This window comes from Paramacrobiotus metropolitanus, unplaced genomic scaffold (genome assembly GCF_019649055.1).
Source record: "Paramacrobiotus metropolitanus isolate TYO unplaced genomic scaffold, Prichtersi_v1.0 Parri_scaffold0000013, whole genome shotgun sequence".
Classification (NCBI taxonomy): Eukaryota; Metazoa; Tardigrada; class Eutardigrada; order Parachela; family Macrobiotidae; genus Paramacrobiotus; species Paramacrobiotus metropolitanus.
Genome location: NW_026570233.1, coordinates 243,962 through 261,438, shown reverse-complemented (window position 1 = coordinate 261,438; position 17,477 = coordinate 243,962). Strand labels below are relative to the sequence as shown.

The following is a 17,477-nucleotide window of genomic DNA, read 5'->3' as shown; positions in this document are numbered from 1 at the left end:
TTTTTGCAGCATTAAACGGTTTCTAGGCGAATATCCGTTTGCTTTTCGGTTCACATGCCCTCTGTAGCCGCTTGCATAATGACATCCGGGAATATTATTGTGCTGCAAGACGGCCCGGGCCGAGGCGGGTTGTTTAAAGGACGGGCCGGGCCGACCCAACACTAGACTGCACTGCACTGCCATGTAACAGAGGCTTCAACTTGTTGTTTTCATAAACAGGATAGACCATTTCTAGTGCAATGTTTGGAGTAGCATTTCATCGTGGCCTTTATGCGCTTCTTCTCTTTGCCACATGCAGCGATAATTTCAGACGCCATGGGAAAGCGGACAAAGTCGTCGACGTCCCTCAGGTAAGCATGTTTTTCGTTTCTTCTTTCCGCCACGCTCACCGCTGTGCCCGTCTCCTGTGATGTCTTTCAATGTAGGCGGGACCCTTGTGCCCATATGATGGTATCCCCGATTCCTGTATTTCTCGTGTTTAAATGCCACGGACGTTAGTCATCCCGCCGGAAGATGTTTTGGACGGTTCCTGTATAATTCGGAAGTCTTCGAAATGAGCAACATGCCCGATGACAGCTACGGTACTCTGTAGATGTCTCCGTAAAAATCTATTTCTAAAAGCACTCTGATTAAGGCTATGCCAATGGCGCTACCTCGTTATCCATGAAGATAGTGAACGCGTTACATGTATCCATCCGCTTGATTAAGTTTAGGTCTCCAGAGAGGCGCTGTCGAAGGTTTGTTGTTTAATGCTAGTTTAGGGAGTCGTGACCGCAACGCCTCCGTTTTAAATTCTGTAGATTCTACTTTTGCCTACTGCAGCGCGGTACTTTCCCACGGGAGTTTTCTTTGTAGCACGATACACTTATTCAAACATCTCAGCGTTTTTGCTGCCTGGAGTCAGCGAACATTCGTCTGCGCCAGCTCAGCGGTTCCCTTTAAAAGTGTGATCACGACTTTGACTTTCCCAACGGCAGCCAGTGCTGTGGACGTATTGTGTAATACATCTTACCCTCAACAGAGTTTCGAAAAAATTTTAACTTGTTGATCACGTTGTTTTTAAGAGCGGTTTAATTCTGTTGTAAGAGCGGTTTAATTCTGTTGTGATGCCACATAACATGAGATTAAATTGTTCGCGAACTCCGCTGCAAATTGAAATTATCACAATGGCCGTCATGTACACGACACAACTGGGCGGCTGGCCCTACACCGGACCGGCATTCCAGTATGCTCTGGATGAAGTTGCACGGACGTATCCGTGTTTGAATATTTCCCAGAAATTACTGTATGACTATCGATACCAAACTTGTCTCGACTGGTCGACAGAAAATGTCAATGTTATGGCTGCATACGTACTGGATAAACGGAGGCCGGTATCTGACATCACCGCATTCGTTTTACCAGGTAACTGCGCACTTTGACACCTTCACAATTACTAAAGTCAGGTAATGCAAAATCATAGTAATACAGGAAATGCAAACTAATAGTACTGGACCAGGAATGTAAAAAATAAAATACAAACAAAACGGCAAACTTAAAACGGCTGAATAAGGTTTTTTGTAGGATGTTCAATGGATGTTTTTCCAGTGGTACCTGTAATTACGGAATGGGATCTGTTCATGATAACCAGGTATAGTTAAACGTTGTGATGGTCTCTTTATTTGGGTTTGCACGGCAGATCGGCAAATAACAGAGCGCTGTTTCTATAATTCGCTTTAGCGTTGGAATCACGCCGCAGATCTGGGATAAGGTCGCATATCCAACATGGATAACTGCCGCTATTAGTTCCCTGATAATATATCGTGAGACATGTCTCGTTCTCATGAGACAGTTCCAGTGGGAAACATTTAGCATAGTGCATAATACAGCAGCCAATTCTGTCTATGCCACCTTAGCAAATCTTTTCAAAACTGCTATAGAAGGTCATCCTGGAACGCAGCTGCATCTGATCAAAGTGGATGATAATTATTATGAATCACCAGGTTATTATGAAAATGTACTCCAGGAACTCAATCGCCACAGTCGAGGCAAGAACACACTAACGAACCTAAGAAAATGTCAAGTAAGTTTTTACTGACTTCGTTGCAGTCTATTTTATTTTTGGCTTGGGATTAACCGGATTTCGGAAGTTCATGGTAAGCTGTTCCCGTTATGAATCCCGCAATCGGTGTTACAACACGCTCCCATTTACTCAAACAGCTGGCTGCTTCTAAGTTAAACATGACGAACGGCGAGCACGTGAGTGAAAGAAACTATTATTGGCATGACACCATGTGCTCCGGCTTTAATATTATTTTCTGTAAGGTCTTCATAACGGTTATTCCATTTCGCAATGGAATGTCGGGATTTGACATTCACTGGAAGTTCAACGATACTGTTGATGATGTGCGTGTAGGGTTTTGCTATCCGCTTTCATTACACATTCGGTAACCACGATTTGTCTAGGCAGCACGGTCAGCATTTCGTTCGGTACTCGTCATGGAACCCGATGAGTCGGCATATGGAGAACGCAATGTAGCCGCTCAACATGAATTCGCCAATCTCATGATAAGGTCTTCCAAAACCTTGTACAATTACACCTACCTGCCAGGCGAACGTGTAAGAATGCCTCAATAAGATAACGATAGTGTCGAATGATATCATTTTCTAAAAAGGTTGCCCGGGTAATTCGAATGAACGTGATTGTGGCTCACTGCAGGTTTCGCCCTACGTGATGGCAACCTACGACTCTGTCATAATTTTCGCACAGGTACGAATAGTTACTATGTTTTACGCCTGTACAGAGTACATGCGATTTAAGTCGAAGTTTCTAGAATTTACTCGATGAAAAAATGCCAATGATTTCAAACGATGATTGCTTCGTTCAGGTGATGAACGAAATATTTTTGAGTTCAGCGTCGCCCATAAACGGTTCGGGCCGATCATTGGCTAAGCACTTCCTCAGTCGCACTTTCGAGACAACCTATACGAATGTGACCTTTGATGGGTTTGGACAACGGCTGTTTCCTATGCTTCTTAAACAGTTCGATTGGAGCAGCGGCATACTGCGGGTAATAATCCGCTTGATTGCCTACCTCGTACGTATTCGTATACGCGTAGGTCGCGTGTCCTGACTTTCTGGTCTCCAGGATGCCATTAAATTTGAGCCAAATGGCGATAATGGGACCGAGATTTCCCCCTTTCAGTGGCCAACAACGTGGCCTCCGCCCGATGAACCAGAATGTGGATTCCGTAGAGATCGAAGCGCCTGTCTGACAGGTACATGTGTGTTTGTCTTACAAATAACTCTCCTAGGTGGCAGTTTCCACACGGTGTGCTCCATTTGTTGTAATTATTGGTTGCTCCATTTGTTGTATTTCAGACAGCTCAGGACCGGTTGTTATTGGAAGTGTGGTCGCTGCGGTTTCGCTGGTTTGCTTTGTCGTGCTCTTGACATTGTACAGGTGCAGGTAAAAAACGATTCACGCCTTGTTTGTTATCATACTGCAGCTGATACCAAAGCCAGCAGTACGGTGGTGGGAATTTTACAACAATTGATGAATTTGAACAGGAAGCTACAGAATAAAGATAGCAATTCAAAGTGGTGGCTTTTAAATCCACAGCATTTGCATCGTAAAATACGGGACTCTACCGACAAGGTATCGTACTGTTCTGCCACATATTTTCAAAGATTTTAGGTGTTACTATTCGGGAAGTTTGACTTAACTGCTACAGAATAGTGTCTCCGGAGAAGAGGCATCTTTTGGTGATGAATCTGTGTGGCTTACTCCAGTATCTGCTGGCGACGAGCATCTCGAAATCCCTCTGGAGCAAACCTCAAGGCACAGAACGTTGCTGAAAACCTTGCACGAGGTGGACAAAGAAGCGTTTATTTTGCGTAGTAGTACAGTTAGTTCTGTACGGTCACGTACGTTATGCTGTGTTCTGATCCTTTAACAGCTGAAAAGTATGGATTCGTCAAACGTCAATCGTTTTCTGGGAATTTGCTGCACCTTTGAACAGAAGGTGTTCTTCGTTAGCGCGCACTGTGAGCGTGGATCCCTGGAAGACCTCATGAAAAGCCGGCGCATCGATAACGATCTCCGGCTATCATTTATATACGATTTGCTACAAGTATGTTATCGTGCTTTGCACATATTTATAATTTTTCAATCACGGTAAAATCAATACCGGCATTATTGCGACGTTTTTAAATTTTGTTACAAATCTGTATTACAGTACTTATCTGTATTTCCTTTATATCTTGTTATGATTAAGGAGTTTTTCCTATATTACCTATGTAACAAAAAAGGGCCTTTTTTGTTATGCTAGGGAGTTCTTGCGGTGAGCCGATCATCGTTTAAATCCCACGGCTCACTGAAAATCCACAAGTGCCTTGTCGATAACCGTTTTACGCTTAAACTGGGAAGTTTAGCGTTTTTGAGGTTGCGTTCATCATTTGTTAATTCGAACAACCATTCGAGCGTTAACACGACTGCAAAGATAAGAGATTTTGCGCCTGATTTGCCAGCTGCTGGATTAATCGTGGGACACATTGTTCTGCAAAATGAAATCCCACCGGAAGCATTGTTACAGATTTGTTCGAATTCATCAAGCATTTCTGAAGCCAAGATTCCGCTTTTGAAAATTATCATTCCGGTCATTAAAGAGTGTCTGACTTGCACCAATCCAAATGACAAATCGGCTGCTGAAAGTGTTATCAAGACGTTTAAAAAAGCAACCGGCCGGAAGCATAACGAGAACATGATGGAACGTATAGCTAAACGTTTGGAACGCTATACAGCACAACTGGATACGCTGGTTGCCGAACGAACTGCAGAATTATCTGCGGAAAAAGCCCAATGCGAATCTTTGCTGATGGAAATGTTTCCAAAAGAAATCATTCCAGACTTGCGAAAAGGCTGTGTAATTAATCCTGAAACTTTCGAGTCGGTCACGGTTATGTTCAGGTTTGAAAGCATATTTAATTACGCGTTCATTGTATTGTACAAACCGGACTCGGTTTTTTTACAGCGATATTGCAGGATTCGGACACTATGTTCAAGAACACGGCCCCTCTGAAGTTATGACCTTTCTAAACCAAGTTGGTTTAAAACCGCTGTTAGGCACCCGTGCTATGTGTAATATATATTAATTATTTACGCTTTTTCATAGGCTTATTCGGTTTTCGACCTCATAGTTCCGCGTTTCGATGCTTACAAAGTGGAAACAATAAAAGACTCCTACATGGTAAAACACTGATTACATACTTTGTACATTAGCCACATTTGCAGAAGAAACGTTCCTTTTGCACTGTTATAACTGCTAATACTGTAGTAAGCAATGAAAGATGTTATTACTATCACAACTTTGCAGGTTGTAAGTGGTCTTCCAAAACGTAATGGCATCCATCATGCAAAGGAATTATGCTTGCTTGCCCAGGCTTTAATTCGTTCCTATTCCCAGTTCGGCAGTGCTACCGAAACTTCGCTCCGTGTTGGCATGCATAGTGGTTCATGTGCTGCTGGGGTGGTTGGAAATAAAGTCCCGCGATATTGCTTGTACGTTTTCGTATGTCAAGACAGTAAAACAACAGCATTGCATGAAACATAAAGACAATGTATAATAAGAGTAACTTCGAAAATTATGATTTGCATGAAACATAAAGAAATTGTATAATAAGTGTAACTTCGAAGATTATGATTTAGGTTTGGCGACACTATAAACACAGCATCACGGATGTTAATGTACAGTGAAAGTTCGCACATTCATATGAGCTGTGCCACCGCTGACCTCGTAGCTGACGTCGCAGAATTTGTCCTCAAGGAGAGAGGATTTATGGATGTAAAAGGGAAAGGGAGCATTCGAACGTTTTGGCTCAAACTGGACCATTACGTTGCGGCGGATCGGTTTAGTTATTTTCATAAAGCGTAATGTATCGTCTCCACTTTCAGCAAAAAGGTTACGATTCGTGATCAAAACGTTTGTGATGGTAGTTCTTTTTTTAAAAAAAACATGCAATTACAAACTACAAAGCCGTACAGTAAAAGGTCCTATAGCACACTTTTCCTTATCTGTATCAGACTGCATGTGCCTTGATGCCTTCCAGCTGTCATTCGCGATGACTGAAAGGAACCCGATTAGTAAAAGCGATGCTACCACAGCGATTAATTCGACCTGCAGAGCTTCCGACTATTAGTATTACGGCTATGCGCCTTGGTGAATCTTTAATTGACAACCAGCACATGGTCATTAGCTGCGGGGGCGGGTTTAACGGTTACCACGCCCATGTTCCGTTGGTGTATTGTTCACGCGCTCCATGTATTGCCATATTCGTTAACCATGCAGTATAGTGAGTATACTCCATGGGACAAGTTTGTTTCTGGATTTCTCCAGTTTTTTAAATCAACTACTGATACAAAAAGCACAATCATGAATTCAATATCGTTAAGTAATCGTCGAGAGAAAGTAAGACAGTCAGAAAATGGCAAGTGTACAGATTTATTTCACCTTGGGTCACATCTGCGGGCAAACTGCGCGATACTTGAATTGTCTGCCTAATTCCTAATTTATGGAACCGTTTACGCTCGGACCTTGCATTATGGGCAAAAACAACAAACAGGACATCAACAAAAAAGGCTATTGTCACGCTGGTACATGTACAGGATATAAAACTGTACATTACGGCACGCTACGTGCAAAGTGCCGCTGAAGTACAAAACTGGCACAATGCTCGTCATTATTTTTTTATGCCTCATCCAGCAGTCTTATTACTACTTAAGTAGACTATTATAACTTTGATCAGTGTCAACAAGTTATAATTATTCAACCGTACTTTTAAACAACTTTCTAAATTTAAAGGTACGTTAAACATTTTTTACGAACGCGAAATAAATTAGTGCTTATTTTTAAAGCTTACGGCTGACACTACGGAAAATATCCTGAATATATCCCAGGCTTTAACAGAATGGTTATAATATTGCAGCCTACTATATAGTAAGTATGTAATTTTATGTAGTTACGCCGATAAGTATTGTATGTAGCAGCAGCTGAACATTGTAGTACATTAATTTTTACAAAAGACACATACTGTTATGGTATTGATGACAGTAAACAATCGCAAACGGAATAAACAAAACAATCGATTCTCCGGGTATGAGGAAAAACTAACGTGATTCTACATTTTTCTGTGCTGTAAATATTCGGCTTATATTGCACTATCGTACCTCTGATGCAATGGTTAATAAACGCTGCTATGTGAAAATATCAGTAATCTGCCGGAGCAAACGGCACGTGTCATACAGACACCTTCAAGTAATGCGTAGTGTGAGTATGTCGCATATAGGCAGGACACTAAAGTTGGGACATTGTGGTACGGCATTCGTGCACAAAGTTTAAATTGCCAAAATTCGGGGGTAGGTACGTAAATTATGATTAACGTATCAGTTTGTAGAAAATTTTGCGTTGGTTAGATCTTTTCTCTGAATCAAAACCGAAAAGTCAACCATTCGCTGAAGAAAGTTATAAAACCCGACGTATGTAAGGTATTTCTCGTAGACTGCTACGCTGTGCGTCGTGGCCAAAATCCACCAAATGTGCAAATCTCAGTCCAGACCAAATCACACCTCATTAGCCATGTGCCGGTTGTCAACCTCTACCAGTAGACCCTTCTCCATTGTTTTCGAGGGTTACTACTTTACAGTTAGTGCACTCTCGCTATTGCTGCCTCCACCAGTCCACTGCGCTCGTCAGCTCAGCGGGTGTCTCTTGGGGTATTCAAATGTGCTTGCTACGTTGACTAATCGCAACCACGAGAGAATTTGGCAGTGTACCTTTATCACTTTCTGTGTTGCTTGATATTACGATAATGCATGCGTTCCTCGATTGTACACTGTACAGCTAGTACCCTGCGGTAGGTACTACTACAGTCCTACAGATAGTGTATCTTACAGAATAAGTTTTAAGGAGAGGGTCATCAGAATGAGTTGGATAAGCGCAAATACCGATTACGTCAAAACAATCTGCTATTATTGGTTGTCAGCAATGCGCTACCTGGGCAGGTTCGCGCGCAAGCCAAACGAGAAGAAAAATGTGCGATCCAAAGGGGAGCGGATCGTAGAATGCGTTTTACTGGGGTGGTCAACTGTCATATTTTTTGGAACGTTTGTCAGCACCTTTACCTCACTGTCGCTAGACAGCAATGCAAAACTGGAGTCTGCATCGAATTTGGTCCAACACTTTGCCAGTGTGCTTACCAAAATTTGCTACCCATTGTCCTATATCGGCCTGGTCATCGGATTTTGGAATCTCGAACAGTGGTTGGAAGGCTGCATGGTGGTATGCAAACCCTTTCTTACCAGTTCGAACAGAAAAGTTATTATGGCTTTTGCAGCGTTCCTAGGACTGATTTCGTGCTATATTTGGTATCCCATCATTGACTATATTATTTCTGAATGCCGACAAGTGTTTGCGTTTAGTTATAACAAGGGCGGCTTCAATAAAGATGCCATTCTCCTAATAATAAAATCGGTTTCGTGGATGTTTGGCGGTCTAACGCCCATGGCGCAATGCTTTTTGATCCTGCTCTCCGCAATACTTGGCCTAACCTATGCCAGTATGGCGAGAGCGTACAGGAATGCTGTTCTAGCTGATGCTGACAAAATCCTAAAGACGTATTACATTCTTTGCAATCATCTGCAATATTTACGCAAGAGGTTCAACTGTTATCTTCTCATTCTCTATCTGACAGATATTACGTGGGCAATGTACAAAGTGGCCCTGTTTAAAGAAGTTGTGCAAGGCAACACAAACGGAAGTGACACATCTAGCAACATGACGTATACTTTGTATCAGTTCGCGCTGATGACACTGCGCACCGCAGCATTCCTTTTGTTGAATGCTCCGGTGAACAAATTTCATTTTTACAAAATTTAACTCTCAGTTTTCCAAATTCGAGGTTCATATACAGTACAGAAAGTAAGCGTGTACGTAATGAATAGTACTTCCAATCTAGCGGATATGGCAGATCTAGAATCTAGATGTACTGAATGAGTGCTCGATTAGGGAGCGCTTAAAAGTCCATCTGTATTCAATTTTTGTTAGTTTTCTTAGTTTTAAAATATTTTTGGCAGGGCGATTAATCCACAGTCCGTACATATTAGAATAGAACATTCCACTGTCTAGGCAACAGCAATGTCTGCAGCAATCTCCTCACGGATTTCTGATTCGCCGTTCGAAAACTATCCGTACCAGAAGAAAGCCTTGGTTCTTATGCAGCTGTTAGACAGAGAGCACCTTGGATTCAGCCTAGGTGGTCTGGTGAACGTCAACCGCGAGTTTGCCATCGGTGTACGTCAAATTTTTTTCATCAAGAGCTCACGAGGTGTTTGTATGGTACTCGTACAAATAATCTTTTTTGTTTTTTTCAGCTACTCGGAGTATTTATCACGTATACACTGCTGATATGGGACAATGGCAAAGAAAAATGCGAATGTCATCGTCTGATAAATTCAAGTTTATGGATGAATATCACAGACTAGTGGCGCATTTACTCGTCCTGAAATCAGCGATCTACTTCACTCGCAACGACGTAATCAATTTCTAATTCACATTCACTCAACTAGTTTATTTTTATTGTGAGCCTTCCCCCACACCCCACACCATAATAATTATATTCACGTTCACGCGCCTGCTCTTGTGATCGGGCAGATACCGTAGTCGACGGAATAAAATTTGAGGTTAAATCGTTGTACCGGTAGAAGGACGTAAGGGTCTACAACTCTACATTAGGTGCTCTATTTTTACAATTACATATTATACTGTTGCGTCCTTTTTTACTGTAAAAAGGTACATCATATACGCTTTTTTGTTAAACTAAAGAGCAGCCACAAGTTTCTATAACGTATAAACTCATTGTTCTTGGGTGCCATTTTGAACACACTTGGCTTAATATAAGAAACCAAATTTACTGTAGAACTGTTCAAAAATAAGATGCAGTTCGCGATAGGGACTGACTGAAAGACCATGAAAATGAATGGTGATCAAGATGAATGGCCTTTAGCGTGACGCGTTTGCTTCCCTTCCTTCTGTGCCGCTGGACACCGCTCAAAACTGCTCCACTTTGTTAACATCTACAGACTGTCTGTAGCCCCGCTTTGCTAACCGTGACACCCTTTTGGCTTCTCCACATCTCTTGCTTGGGAAGCGGAACTGAGCTGGGGATATCGAGAACCCCTACCGACGAGACCACGTTTGCATCGGCTTGATTTCGCAAATACTCCTAAACCTCCCGACCTGTTTTTCAAGGCAGCCGAACACAGCTGGGAAAAAGAGAATTAATGCCGCTGAAGTCGACTAATGGGAAGCCTGATCGTAATCCACTAATAATGGATTACGATTTAGCGCTTTTTCTTGACAATTGGTCACTGACTTATACTATTCATAAACACGTGGTCACCCAGAGGATGGACTGTTAAGTACCGTAAAATACGGTACGAGTATACTGCAAAATATTGGTAGCTAAATTTCTAACATAACCATTTACAATACACGCTCGAAAGCCAATCTCCTTAGTGCGCTAGGGGCTGCATTTGAATTACTGTATATTAATGTTCCTGCAGACAGGCAACTTGTCGTCAACTTGCGGGGTGTGCCTTGGGAGTTGGGAACTTGGGATTGTAAAAATTTTACAATCCCAACTCCCAAGACGCTTACATTTATTGTAAGCACTTTCATCACAACCCCAACCGCGATAAATTGTTCGGCTGTAATATCATTTTTGAATTGTTCTTTACGCCGTATGTTAAGATAATGTCCGGTTTTGCGAGTATCGGAAAGCTTCTCCTACAGAAAAAGAAAAGCGATTCCACCACAATGAGTTGGGTTAGCATGAACACTGATTACGTGGAAGCAGCCTGTGATTTTTGGTTGCTAGCGATGCGGTACCTAGGCAGGTTCGCGCGCAAGCCGAACAGGCTGCGATCCAGAGTTGACTGGATTGGGGAATGCGTTTTACTGGGATGGTCCACAATCATATTTTTTGGGACATGTGTCGGTAGTTTTACTTCACTACCGCTGAACAGCAACGCAGAACAATCTGTGGAATCCGCGTCAGATGTGGTCAAAAAGTTTGCCACCGTTTTTACAAGAATTTCCTATCCACTGTCCTACATTGGCCTAGTCGTCGGATTTTGGAATCTCGAACAATGGCTGCAACAGCGCATGGTGGTATGCAAACCATTCCTGACTAGTTCCAACAGAAATGACATTTAACGAGTTAATTGATGTTAATGTTAGCGGGAGGACATGCGCTCCCGCTCTCTCTCCTTTCGCCGTGTGTTGCGAGTTACGTGAGTCTGTTGGTGGCGCTGCGCGTCGCCGTGGCGCTTAGATCAAAGCGGCTGCCGTCATGCACGGGCATGCTGTTTGCACTTGGCACTGTTCGTGTGCTCGCACTGCATGGTTCTGCAGTTCTCATTGCTCTCTGTATTTGCTCCTTCGATATCGTGTGCGCGCGAGTGACCTATGTTCTTTTAATTTTCCCTTGGGGCCGAGATCTTCTTTGATCTGCATGGATTTCGGAATTTTTAGCCGTTCCGCGCGCCGTATTCCGCGCATCTGCGATAGCTGTTATCTAGCTGCTCTCTGTGCGATGGCTCAGCTCCTCGCTATCTGGGTTCTGTCGGACTGTCACCATCGGTAACTGGCTATGTTCTCACCAGAATTTTGGATTGGCTCTTTGTGCGTCGTCTAAATCCGCACTGCATCCGAAGAACCAAGCGAACAGCTTGCACTCAGCTTTGAACGCCACTCATTCGTTAAGCGGCCATACAGAGAACCAACAAGGTGAAGGGGAAAGCGGACAACATCAACCACTGCTCAGCGGACAAGTTACAGCCGTCATCGGTTATGTAAGAAGCACATATTTCCCAACTTACAGCAGTGACCACATCCAACGGCGAGATCGGCCCATCAGCTCCTGTGGCTGGGCCTAAGAGAAAACAGGCCACGAAGGAAAGCGGCACCACCTCTTAATCGGACGGAAGGGCAGGCATCTTACTTCCATTTGTGATTCGCACATAACCACGACGTAAGCCAAGACACCAACAACGGCTGCACCTGCCTCTGACGGCAAGACAGGCCTCAAACTATGGCTGCATCTCCCTCAGACAGCAAGGCAGGCTCCCACTACAGCCGCTGTATCTCCGGCAGCGACAGCCCCCTTCCAACGGCGGGACACACTTCCGACGGAAAGCTAGGCCCACTGGCGAGAGCTGCACCATCCTCGGACGGCAAGGTAGGCCTCAAGTTGCAGCCGCACCTTCCTTGGACGGCAGTTAGGCCCCGACCAATAGCGGCCCTCATCTCCGTCTGCAAGCAGGCCCATCAACGGCGGCCGCACTTCCTCAGACGGCAGTCAGACCTCCTACAACGACGGCGCCCCCCTATGAAGGCAAGCAGGCACAGCAACAACGGCCGCACCTTCCTCGGATGGCAGACGAGTCCCCTATCAACGGTTGCACCTTACTCAGACGTAATACACGGCCACCACCTCACGTGCGCCTACCTCCAACGGCGAGCAGGCCCCTAGTGGCGGTTGCACCTTTTTCGGACGGCATACACGGCCTCCACTTCCGGTGCGCCTACCTCCAACGGCGAGCAGGCCCCTAGTGGCGGCTGCACCTTACTCGGATGGCATACACGGCCACCACCTCCGGTGCGCCTACTTCCGACGGCAAGCAGCCCCCCAGTGGCGGTTGCACCTTTCTCGGATGACATGCCAGACCACCAACTTCGGCTGCATCTTCCTCGGACGGCAGACAGGCCCCCTTCCAACGGCGGCGCCCTCCTCCGACGGCAAGTAGGCTCAGTGGCCCACCAATGACGGCCGCATCTTCCTCGGACGGCAGACAGGCCCCCTTCCAACGGCGGCGCCCTCCTCCGACGGCAAGTAGGCTCAGTGGCCCACCAATGACGGCCGCATCTTCCTCGGACGGCAGACAGGCCCCTTTCCAACAGCGGCGCCCTCCTCTGATTGCAAGTAGGCGTAAGACCCCTAACTGCGGTCACACCTTCCTCTGACGGCTTACGAAGCCAATAAATTTGGCTGCGCTTACCTCGGACGGCAGTCAGGCCCATTGGCAACGTCGGCGCCCTCCTCCGACGGCAAGCATCAACGACGTCTGTGCTTTCCTCGAACGGAAGGGCAAGCCATCAACTATAGCCGAACACATCTGACAAATAAGCAAGCCACCACGTATGGCCTTACCTAACTCTGGCACACAGAAAGGCAGTCGACGGCTGCACCCACTTCTGACGGCAACGCAGGCCTCCAGTCACGGCTTCCCTTCCCACCGACGGCACGTAAGCCAGCAAGACGGCTGCACTACTTCGGACTGCAGGACACGCTGTAACTAAGGCCGCAGCACCTCCGACGGTAAGGAAAGAAAGCCAACAGCGACAGCTGCACCTTCCCCGGACTGCAAGGCTGGTTACAACTAAGGCCGCACCCGCCTCCGGTGGTAAGGCTAACTAACAGTGGTGGCTGTACCCCCCTCGGACGGCAAGGGAGATCTCCAGCAATGACTCGATCCACATCGGATGGCAAGGTATGCCTCCAACCACGGCTACATCCTCCTCCGACGGCCAAACACTACCTGCAACCGTCCGCCAACGGCGGCTGCATTGATTGTATCCAACAGAGAGGTCTGCCTCCAACGACAACTGCACCTACCTCTGGCGACAAGGCGTCCTCCAACTACTGCCACACCTACTTCTGATGGCAAGGCAAGCCAACAACGACGGCGGCACACCGTTCAGTCAGCATGGCAGGCCATCAGCTATGGCCGCACCGACAAAAAAGGCAGGTCTCCACGACAACTGCGCCATGTCTGACGGCAAGCGGCACCGGTTCCGTTATCTGGCACCTACAGCTAACAGTAACCTCCACTACTGGACGGTGTTACTGCTAGCGCGGATTTGGCTGTCCTTCTCTTGGAAACTTCGAACACGAATCACTTCGTGATGGTTACCGGACGACACTGCGCTAACGATGCACACCTTACCTACACAGCAGTGAATTTCACCATGGAAAAACCTGACTGGATCTTGACCACGGATCCTGCCATACCACGCCGGGATCAGCACGCCGCACCGCTCCGCATCGGCAACGTAACGACAGCAGCCCTGGCGACATAAAGATAGCCGAATTTTGCCTATAATCCCAATGAAACTCCGAATCTTCCCCAAGTACATCCGCAGAACCCTGCCAACTGCTGCATCAATCCTTATATTGGGTTGTTTGGGGTTTTGTTTGGGGCCTTCGGTTGCGCAGGGCACTGGTCGCTCTCTTCCGCCGACCCCCGGTCGGCCGGCTTCTCGCTGACCCACGGTCACCGCACACAGCCGATCAAAGAGAGCACCAGCCTCCCAGCAGCCGGGGCTCCAGTGCCCCCAGTGGAGTCCGGAAGCGGTAACATTAAAAGCTATTATTGCTTTGATGATTTTATTGGGAATGATGTCTGCCTTTGTTTGGTATCCCATCGCTGATTACATTATTTCCAAAGGACGACATGTGTTCTCGGTGCATAATAACAAGCGGGTGTTTATTAAAGAGGTCACATTCTTTATTATAGAACTGGCTTCTTGGGTTTTTAGCGGTCTTTCCCCCATGGCGCAGTGGTTCTTAATGGTGGTCGCTGCAATACTTGGTTTGACCTTTGCCAACATGGCAAAGGCGTACACCAGCGCTGATCTGACGGATGGTGACAAGATCCTAAAGACACATTCCGCTATGTGCATTCATCTGCAACGCTTTCGCAAAAGATTGAACTTTTATCTGCTGGTCACATATTTCACAGATATCACTTGGGCAATGTACAAAGTGACCCTTTTTAAAGAACTTCTACAAGGTCAATCAAACCTAACCGACTCATCCAACAACGTGACATATGCTCTGCATGAATATGCGCTGATAGTACTGCGCACAGCTGCATTCGTTATTTTGAATGTTCAGGTAAACAAATTTGCCTAATTATTACTAATTTAGTATCTTCTAAATTCCATATCAAAGGTACTATTGTAAGGACGAACTTACTGTAAAAAGTTACTGCGAGCTATTCCATATCCAGAAGCCTAATATCCATAGACTGAATTATATGGTCCTGACTACTTAGAAATTATTATGATTTTACTGATTTTGTTTACCTTGAAAAGCATTTTCGGTAGAGCGTGTCCCTAGTACCTGCTCAAAGAGTTAAAAGTCTTACTGCAAAAAAATTATATGAGTACGTAGATCTATCTTTTCTTAGGGAAAAGAGATGTCTAATGCGATCTCCTCCCGAATTATTGATATGCCATACGACAACTACCATAAAAAAGGAGTTGCTCGTGTGCAATTATTGGACAGAGAGCACATTGGATTCAGCCTGGGCGGTCTGCTAAATGTCAACCGCGAATTCGTCATCGCGGTAAGTCAACTACTTCTTATATGCAGTTCTGACTTCTTACTATGTTGCGTTTTTTCCCCTGCAGCTGTTTGGGGCATGCGTCACGTATACACTGTTGATATGGGATGATAATAAAGGAAAGTGTGGATGTGTTCCTCCGACCAATACTAACATATGTATCACTGAATCTAGCAAATTAGCGTCATGTTAGCCTTTAACTCCTGACTGTAACGGTTCATCCAGATTACAACATCCTAATTATTGTATCGTAAATATAAATTGCTCGTCTAGCCAATTGTGTGTCTCGACATACAGTAATGGTGAAGGAAGCTGTAACCTTGAAGTGTTTCGCAGTTTGAAAATGCTATGTTTAAGAAGCTTTGGACGATGTGGGTCTCATAATCACATTACCCGGTATTCGAAGCAAAAGCTGGGTTTCCACCGTGAAACAGAATTCATTGAAAGGTAAAAGTTTTTAATGGGCGAAAGGTCTGGTTGAAAAACATGCAAGACATGGTACGTAGTGATTATGTGCAATAATTTATGTCCAGAGACACAAAAATAAAGTACGAACGGAACCAACCAAGCTGTAGTCGAAAAACCAGCCCATTGCGAAATATGCATTCTAGTTAGCTGGATTCCTACAAGAATCAGGAGTGAGTACAAATCACGCTTAACAAGCAAATCCTATAGGGCAGCCGCAAGCGTCCTTTCATTACAGTAGCGCTCCCTGCAGGCCGCCACAGGCAGCTTACCGACAACCGAACGAGTACCCCATGGGGAATCAAAATGTTGGTATATTCGAAGCTTCGTCGCAAATACAAGCGCAGGTGCTAGCAATTTTTGGCACTCTAACAACTCTAACACCAGTTTCAAACCTGCGCTTTACATCGAAGTAATGCACGCGCTTCTGGACTCTTTCTGTTTGTGCCGGTAGGAGAAGATATGCCGCTAGTCTACCGTCAACTCGGTTTCGGTCCGGTTCGGCTCGGTTGCGGTCCAGTTTTCAGTCGAACCGGTTTGGAGCCGATTGAACCGGTTCGGAGCCGATTTGAACCGGTTTCGAGCCGAACCGCCTGAACCGGTTTAGAGCCGAACTGAATTCCCCTTTCTTTTGTTTATTTTTCCCCACCCTCTTTTTTTTGTATGAACATGAATGAACATGATAGCAGATTTATTCATGATATTTACAAGTGAAAAAATAAATTATCAGGAACATTGGTAGCCGGACAGTTGGGCTTCTTACATAAGTGATCCCAACGCGGATCAGAGAGAGGCTCAAAATTTCTAAGTTCACATTCGCAGTAATAACATTGAACACAGTCTAGTGAACCAAAATGAAAAAATCCATTTCCAGCTAATTCCATGGGTGAGGGTTTGAGATGTGGCCAACCTTTGAACGACTCCAAACGCGATCCTAAAGTGCTGTAGTTGCCGAAATCATCAATTTCGCGATCGGTTAGGGTGTTGCTGGCGTGTTCGGCAAGTTTGTCGGCTAGCGTAATACTGTTCTTATAGCCGTCACACAGTTCAAACCACGTCGATGGTATGCTTTTGAGACCGTGCCAAGCTCCGGCAATAGCGCACGCCAGGGTTGCGATTCCGTCCGTACATCCACCAACACGTAGTGTAAGTGCCATGGTTGATTCGAAAGCATTTTTAGGCGATAGATCGGCTCCTTTGATCACGCAATAAATAGCCATAGGTACAGCTTGCAGTCCCGAGGAATCATTGCCAAGGGCTTTCACCACAACACTTGTCTCTTGAGACAGCAGAGTTTTTATGTGCACTAATTTTGATTGATACAGCTGAAGGCTAACGCCTGAGTCACACAGAGTGATTAGCATGTCCAGAAACTGTGCGGGAGTAAAGTTGGGATATTGCAATGCTACGGCAATAGCGTAGGCTTGAAGCTCACATGCCCCGTAAGCTTCCATCGTAGGATGTGTAAGTTCGGCGACGTTACGTACGTTGCGGATCATTATTTCTGTCTGATGTTTGAAGTACAGTGGATACGCTGAAATCCACGCAGCAGGACCGTATCCTTTTTGG

At 45.3% G+C, this 17,477-nt stretch overlaps 1 protein-coding gene across 1 annotated transcript; it reads left to right on the top strand.

Annotated features, from left to right (window-relative positions):
- Nucleotides 1-226: 226 nt before the first annotated feature.
- On the top strand, nucleotides 227-5,932 carry LOC129584185 (atrial natriuretic peptide receptor 1-like). Its single transcript, XM_055476304.1, has 21 exons — nucleotides 227-350; nucleotides 426-737; nucleotides 856-1,404; nucleotides 1,564-1,630; nucleotides 1,720-2,027; nucleotides 2,089-2,135; nucleotides 2,200-2,238; nucleotides 2,305-2,385; nucleotides 2,446-2,598; nucleotides 2,699-2,749; nucleotides 2,868-3,050; nucleotides 3,129-3,258; nucleotides 3,362-3,449; nucleotides 3,551-3,638; nucleotides 3,715-3,852; nucleotides 3,940-4,113; nucleotides 4,312-4,949; nucleotides 5,014-5,083; nucleotides 5,155-5,229; nucleotides 5,356-5,540; nucleotides 5,688-5,932. Exons 3-21 carry the CDS (start codon nucleotides 1,107-1,109, stop codon nucleotides 5,911-5,913), a joined length of 3,039 nt encoding a protein of 1,012 aa, XP_055332279.1. The 5' UTR covers nucleotides 227-350; nucleotides 426-737; nucleotides 856-1,106; the 3' UTR covers nucleotides 5,914-5,932.
- Nucleotides 5,933-17,477: the final 11,545 nt, after the last annotated feature.

Bases quoted from the DNA above. Each gene is read 5' to 3' on its own strand.
- LOC129584185 (XM_055476304.1), top strand. From the start codon at position 1,107: ATGCCACATAACATGAGATTAAATTGTTCGCGAACTCCGCTGCAAATT. The intron at 1,405-1,563 runs GTAACTGCGCAC...GGTTTTTTGTAG, and splicing joins CACCGCATTCGTTTTACCAG to GATGTTCAATGGATGTTTTT. The intron at 4,950-5,013 runs GTTTGAAAGCAT...GTTTTTTTACAG, and splicing joins TCGGTCACGGTTATGTTCAG to CGATATTGCAGGATTCGGAC.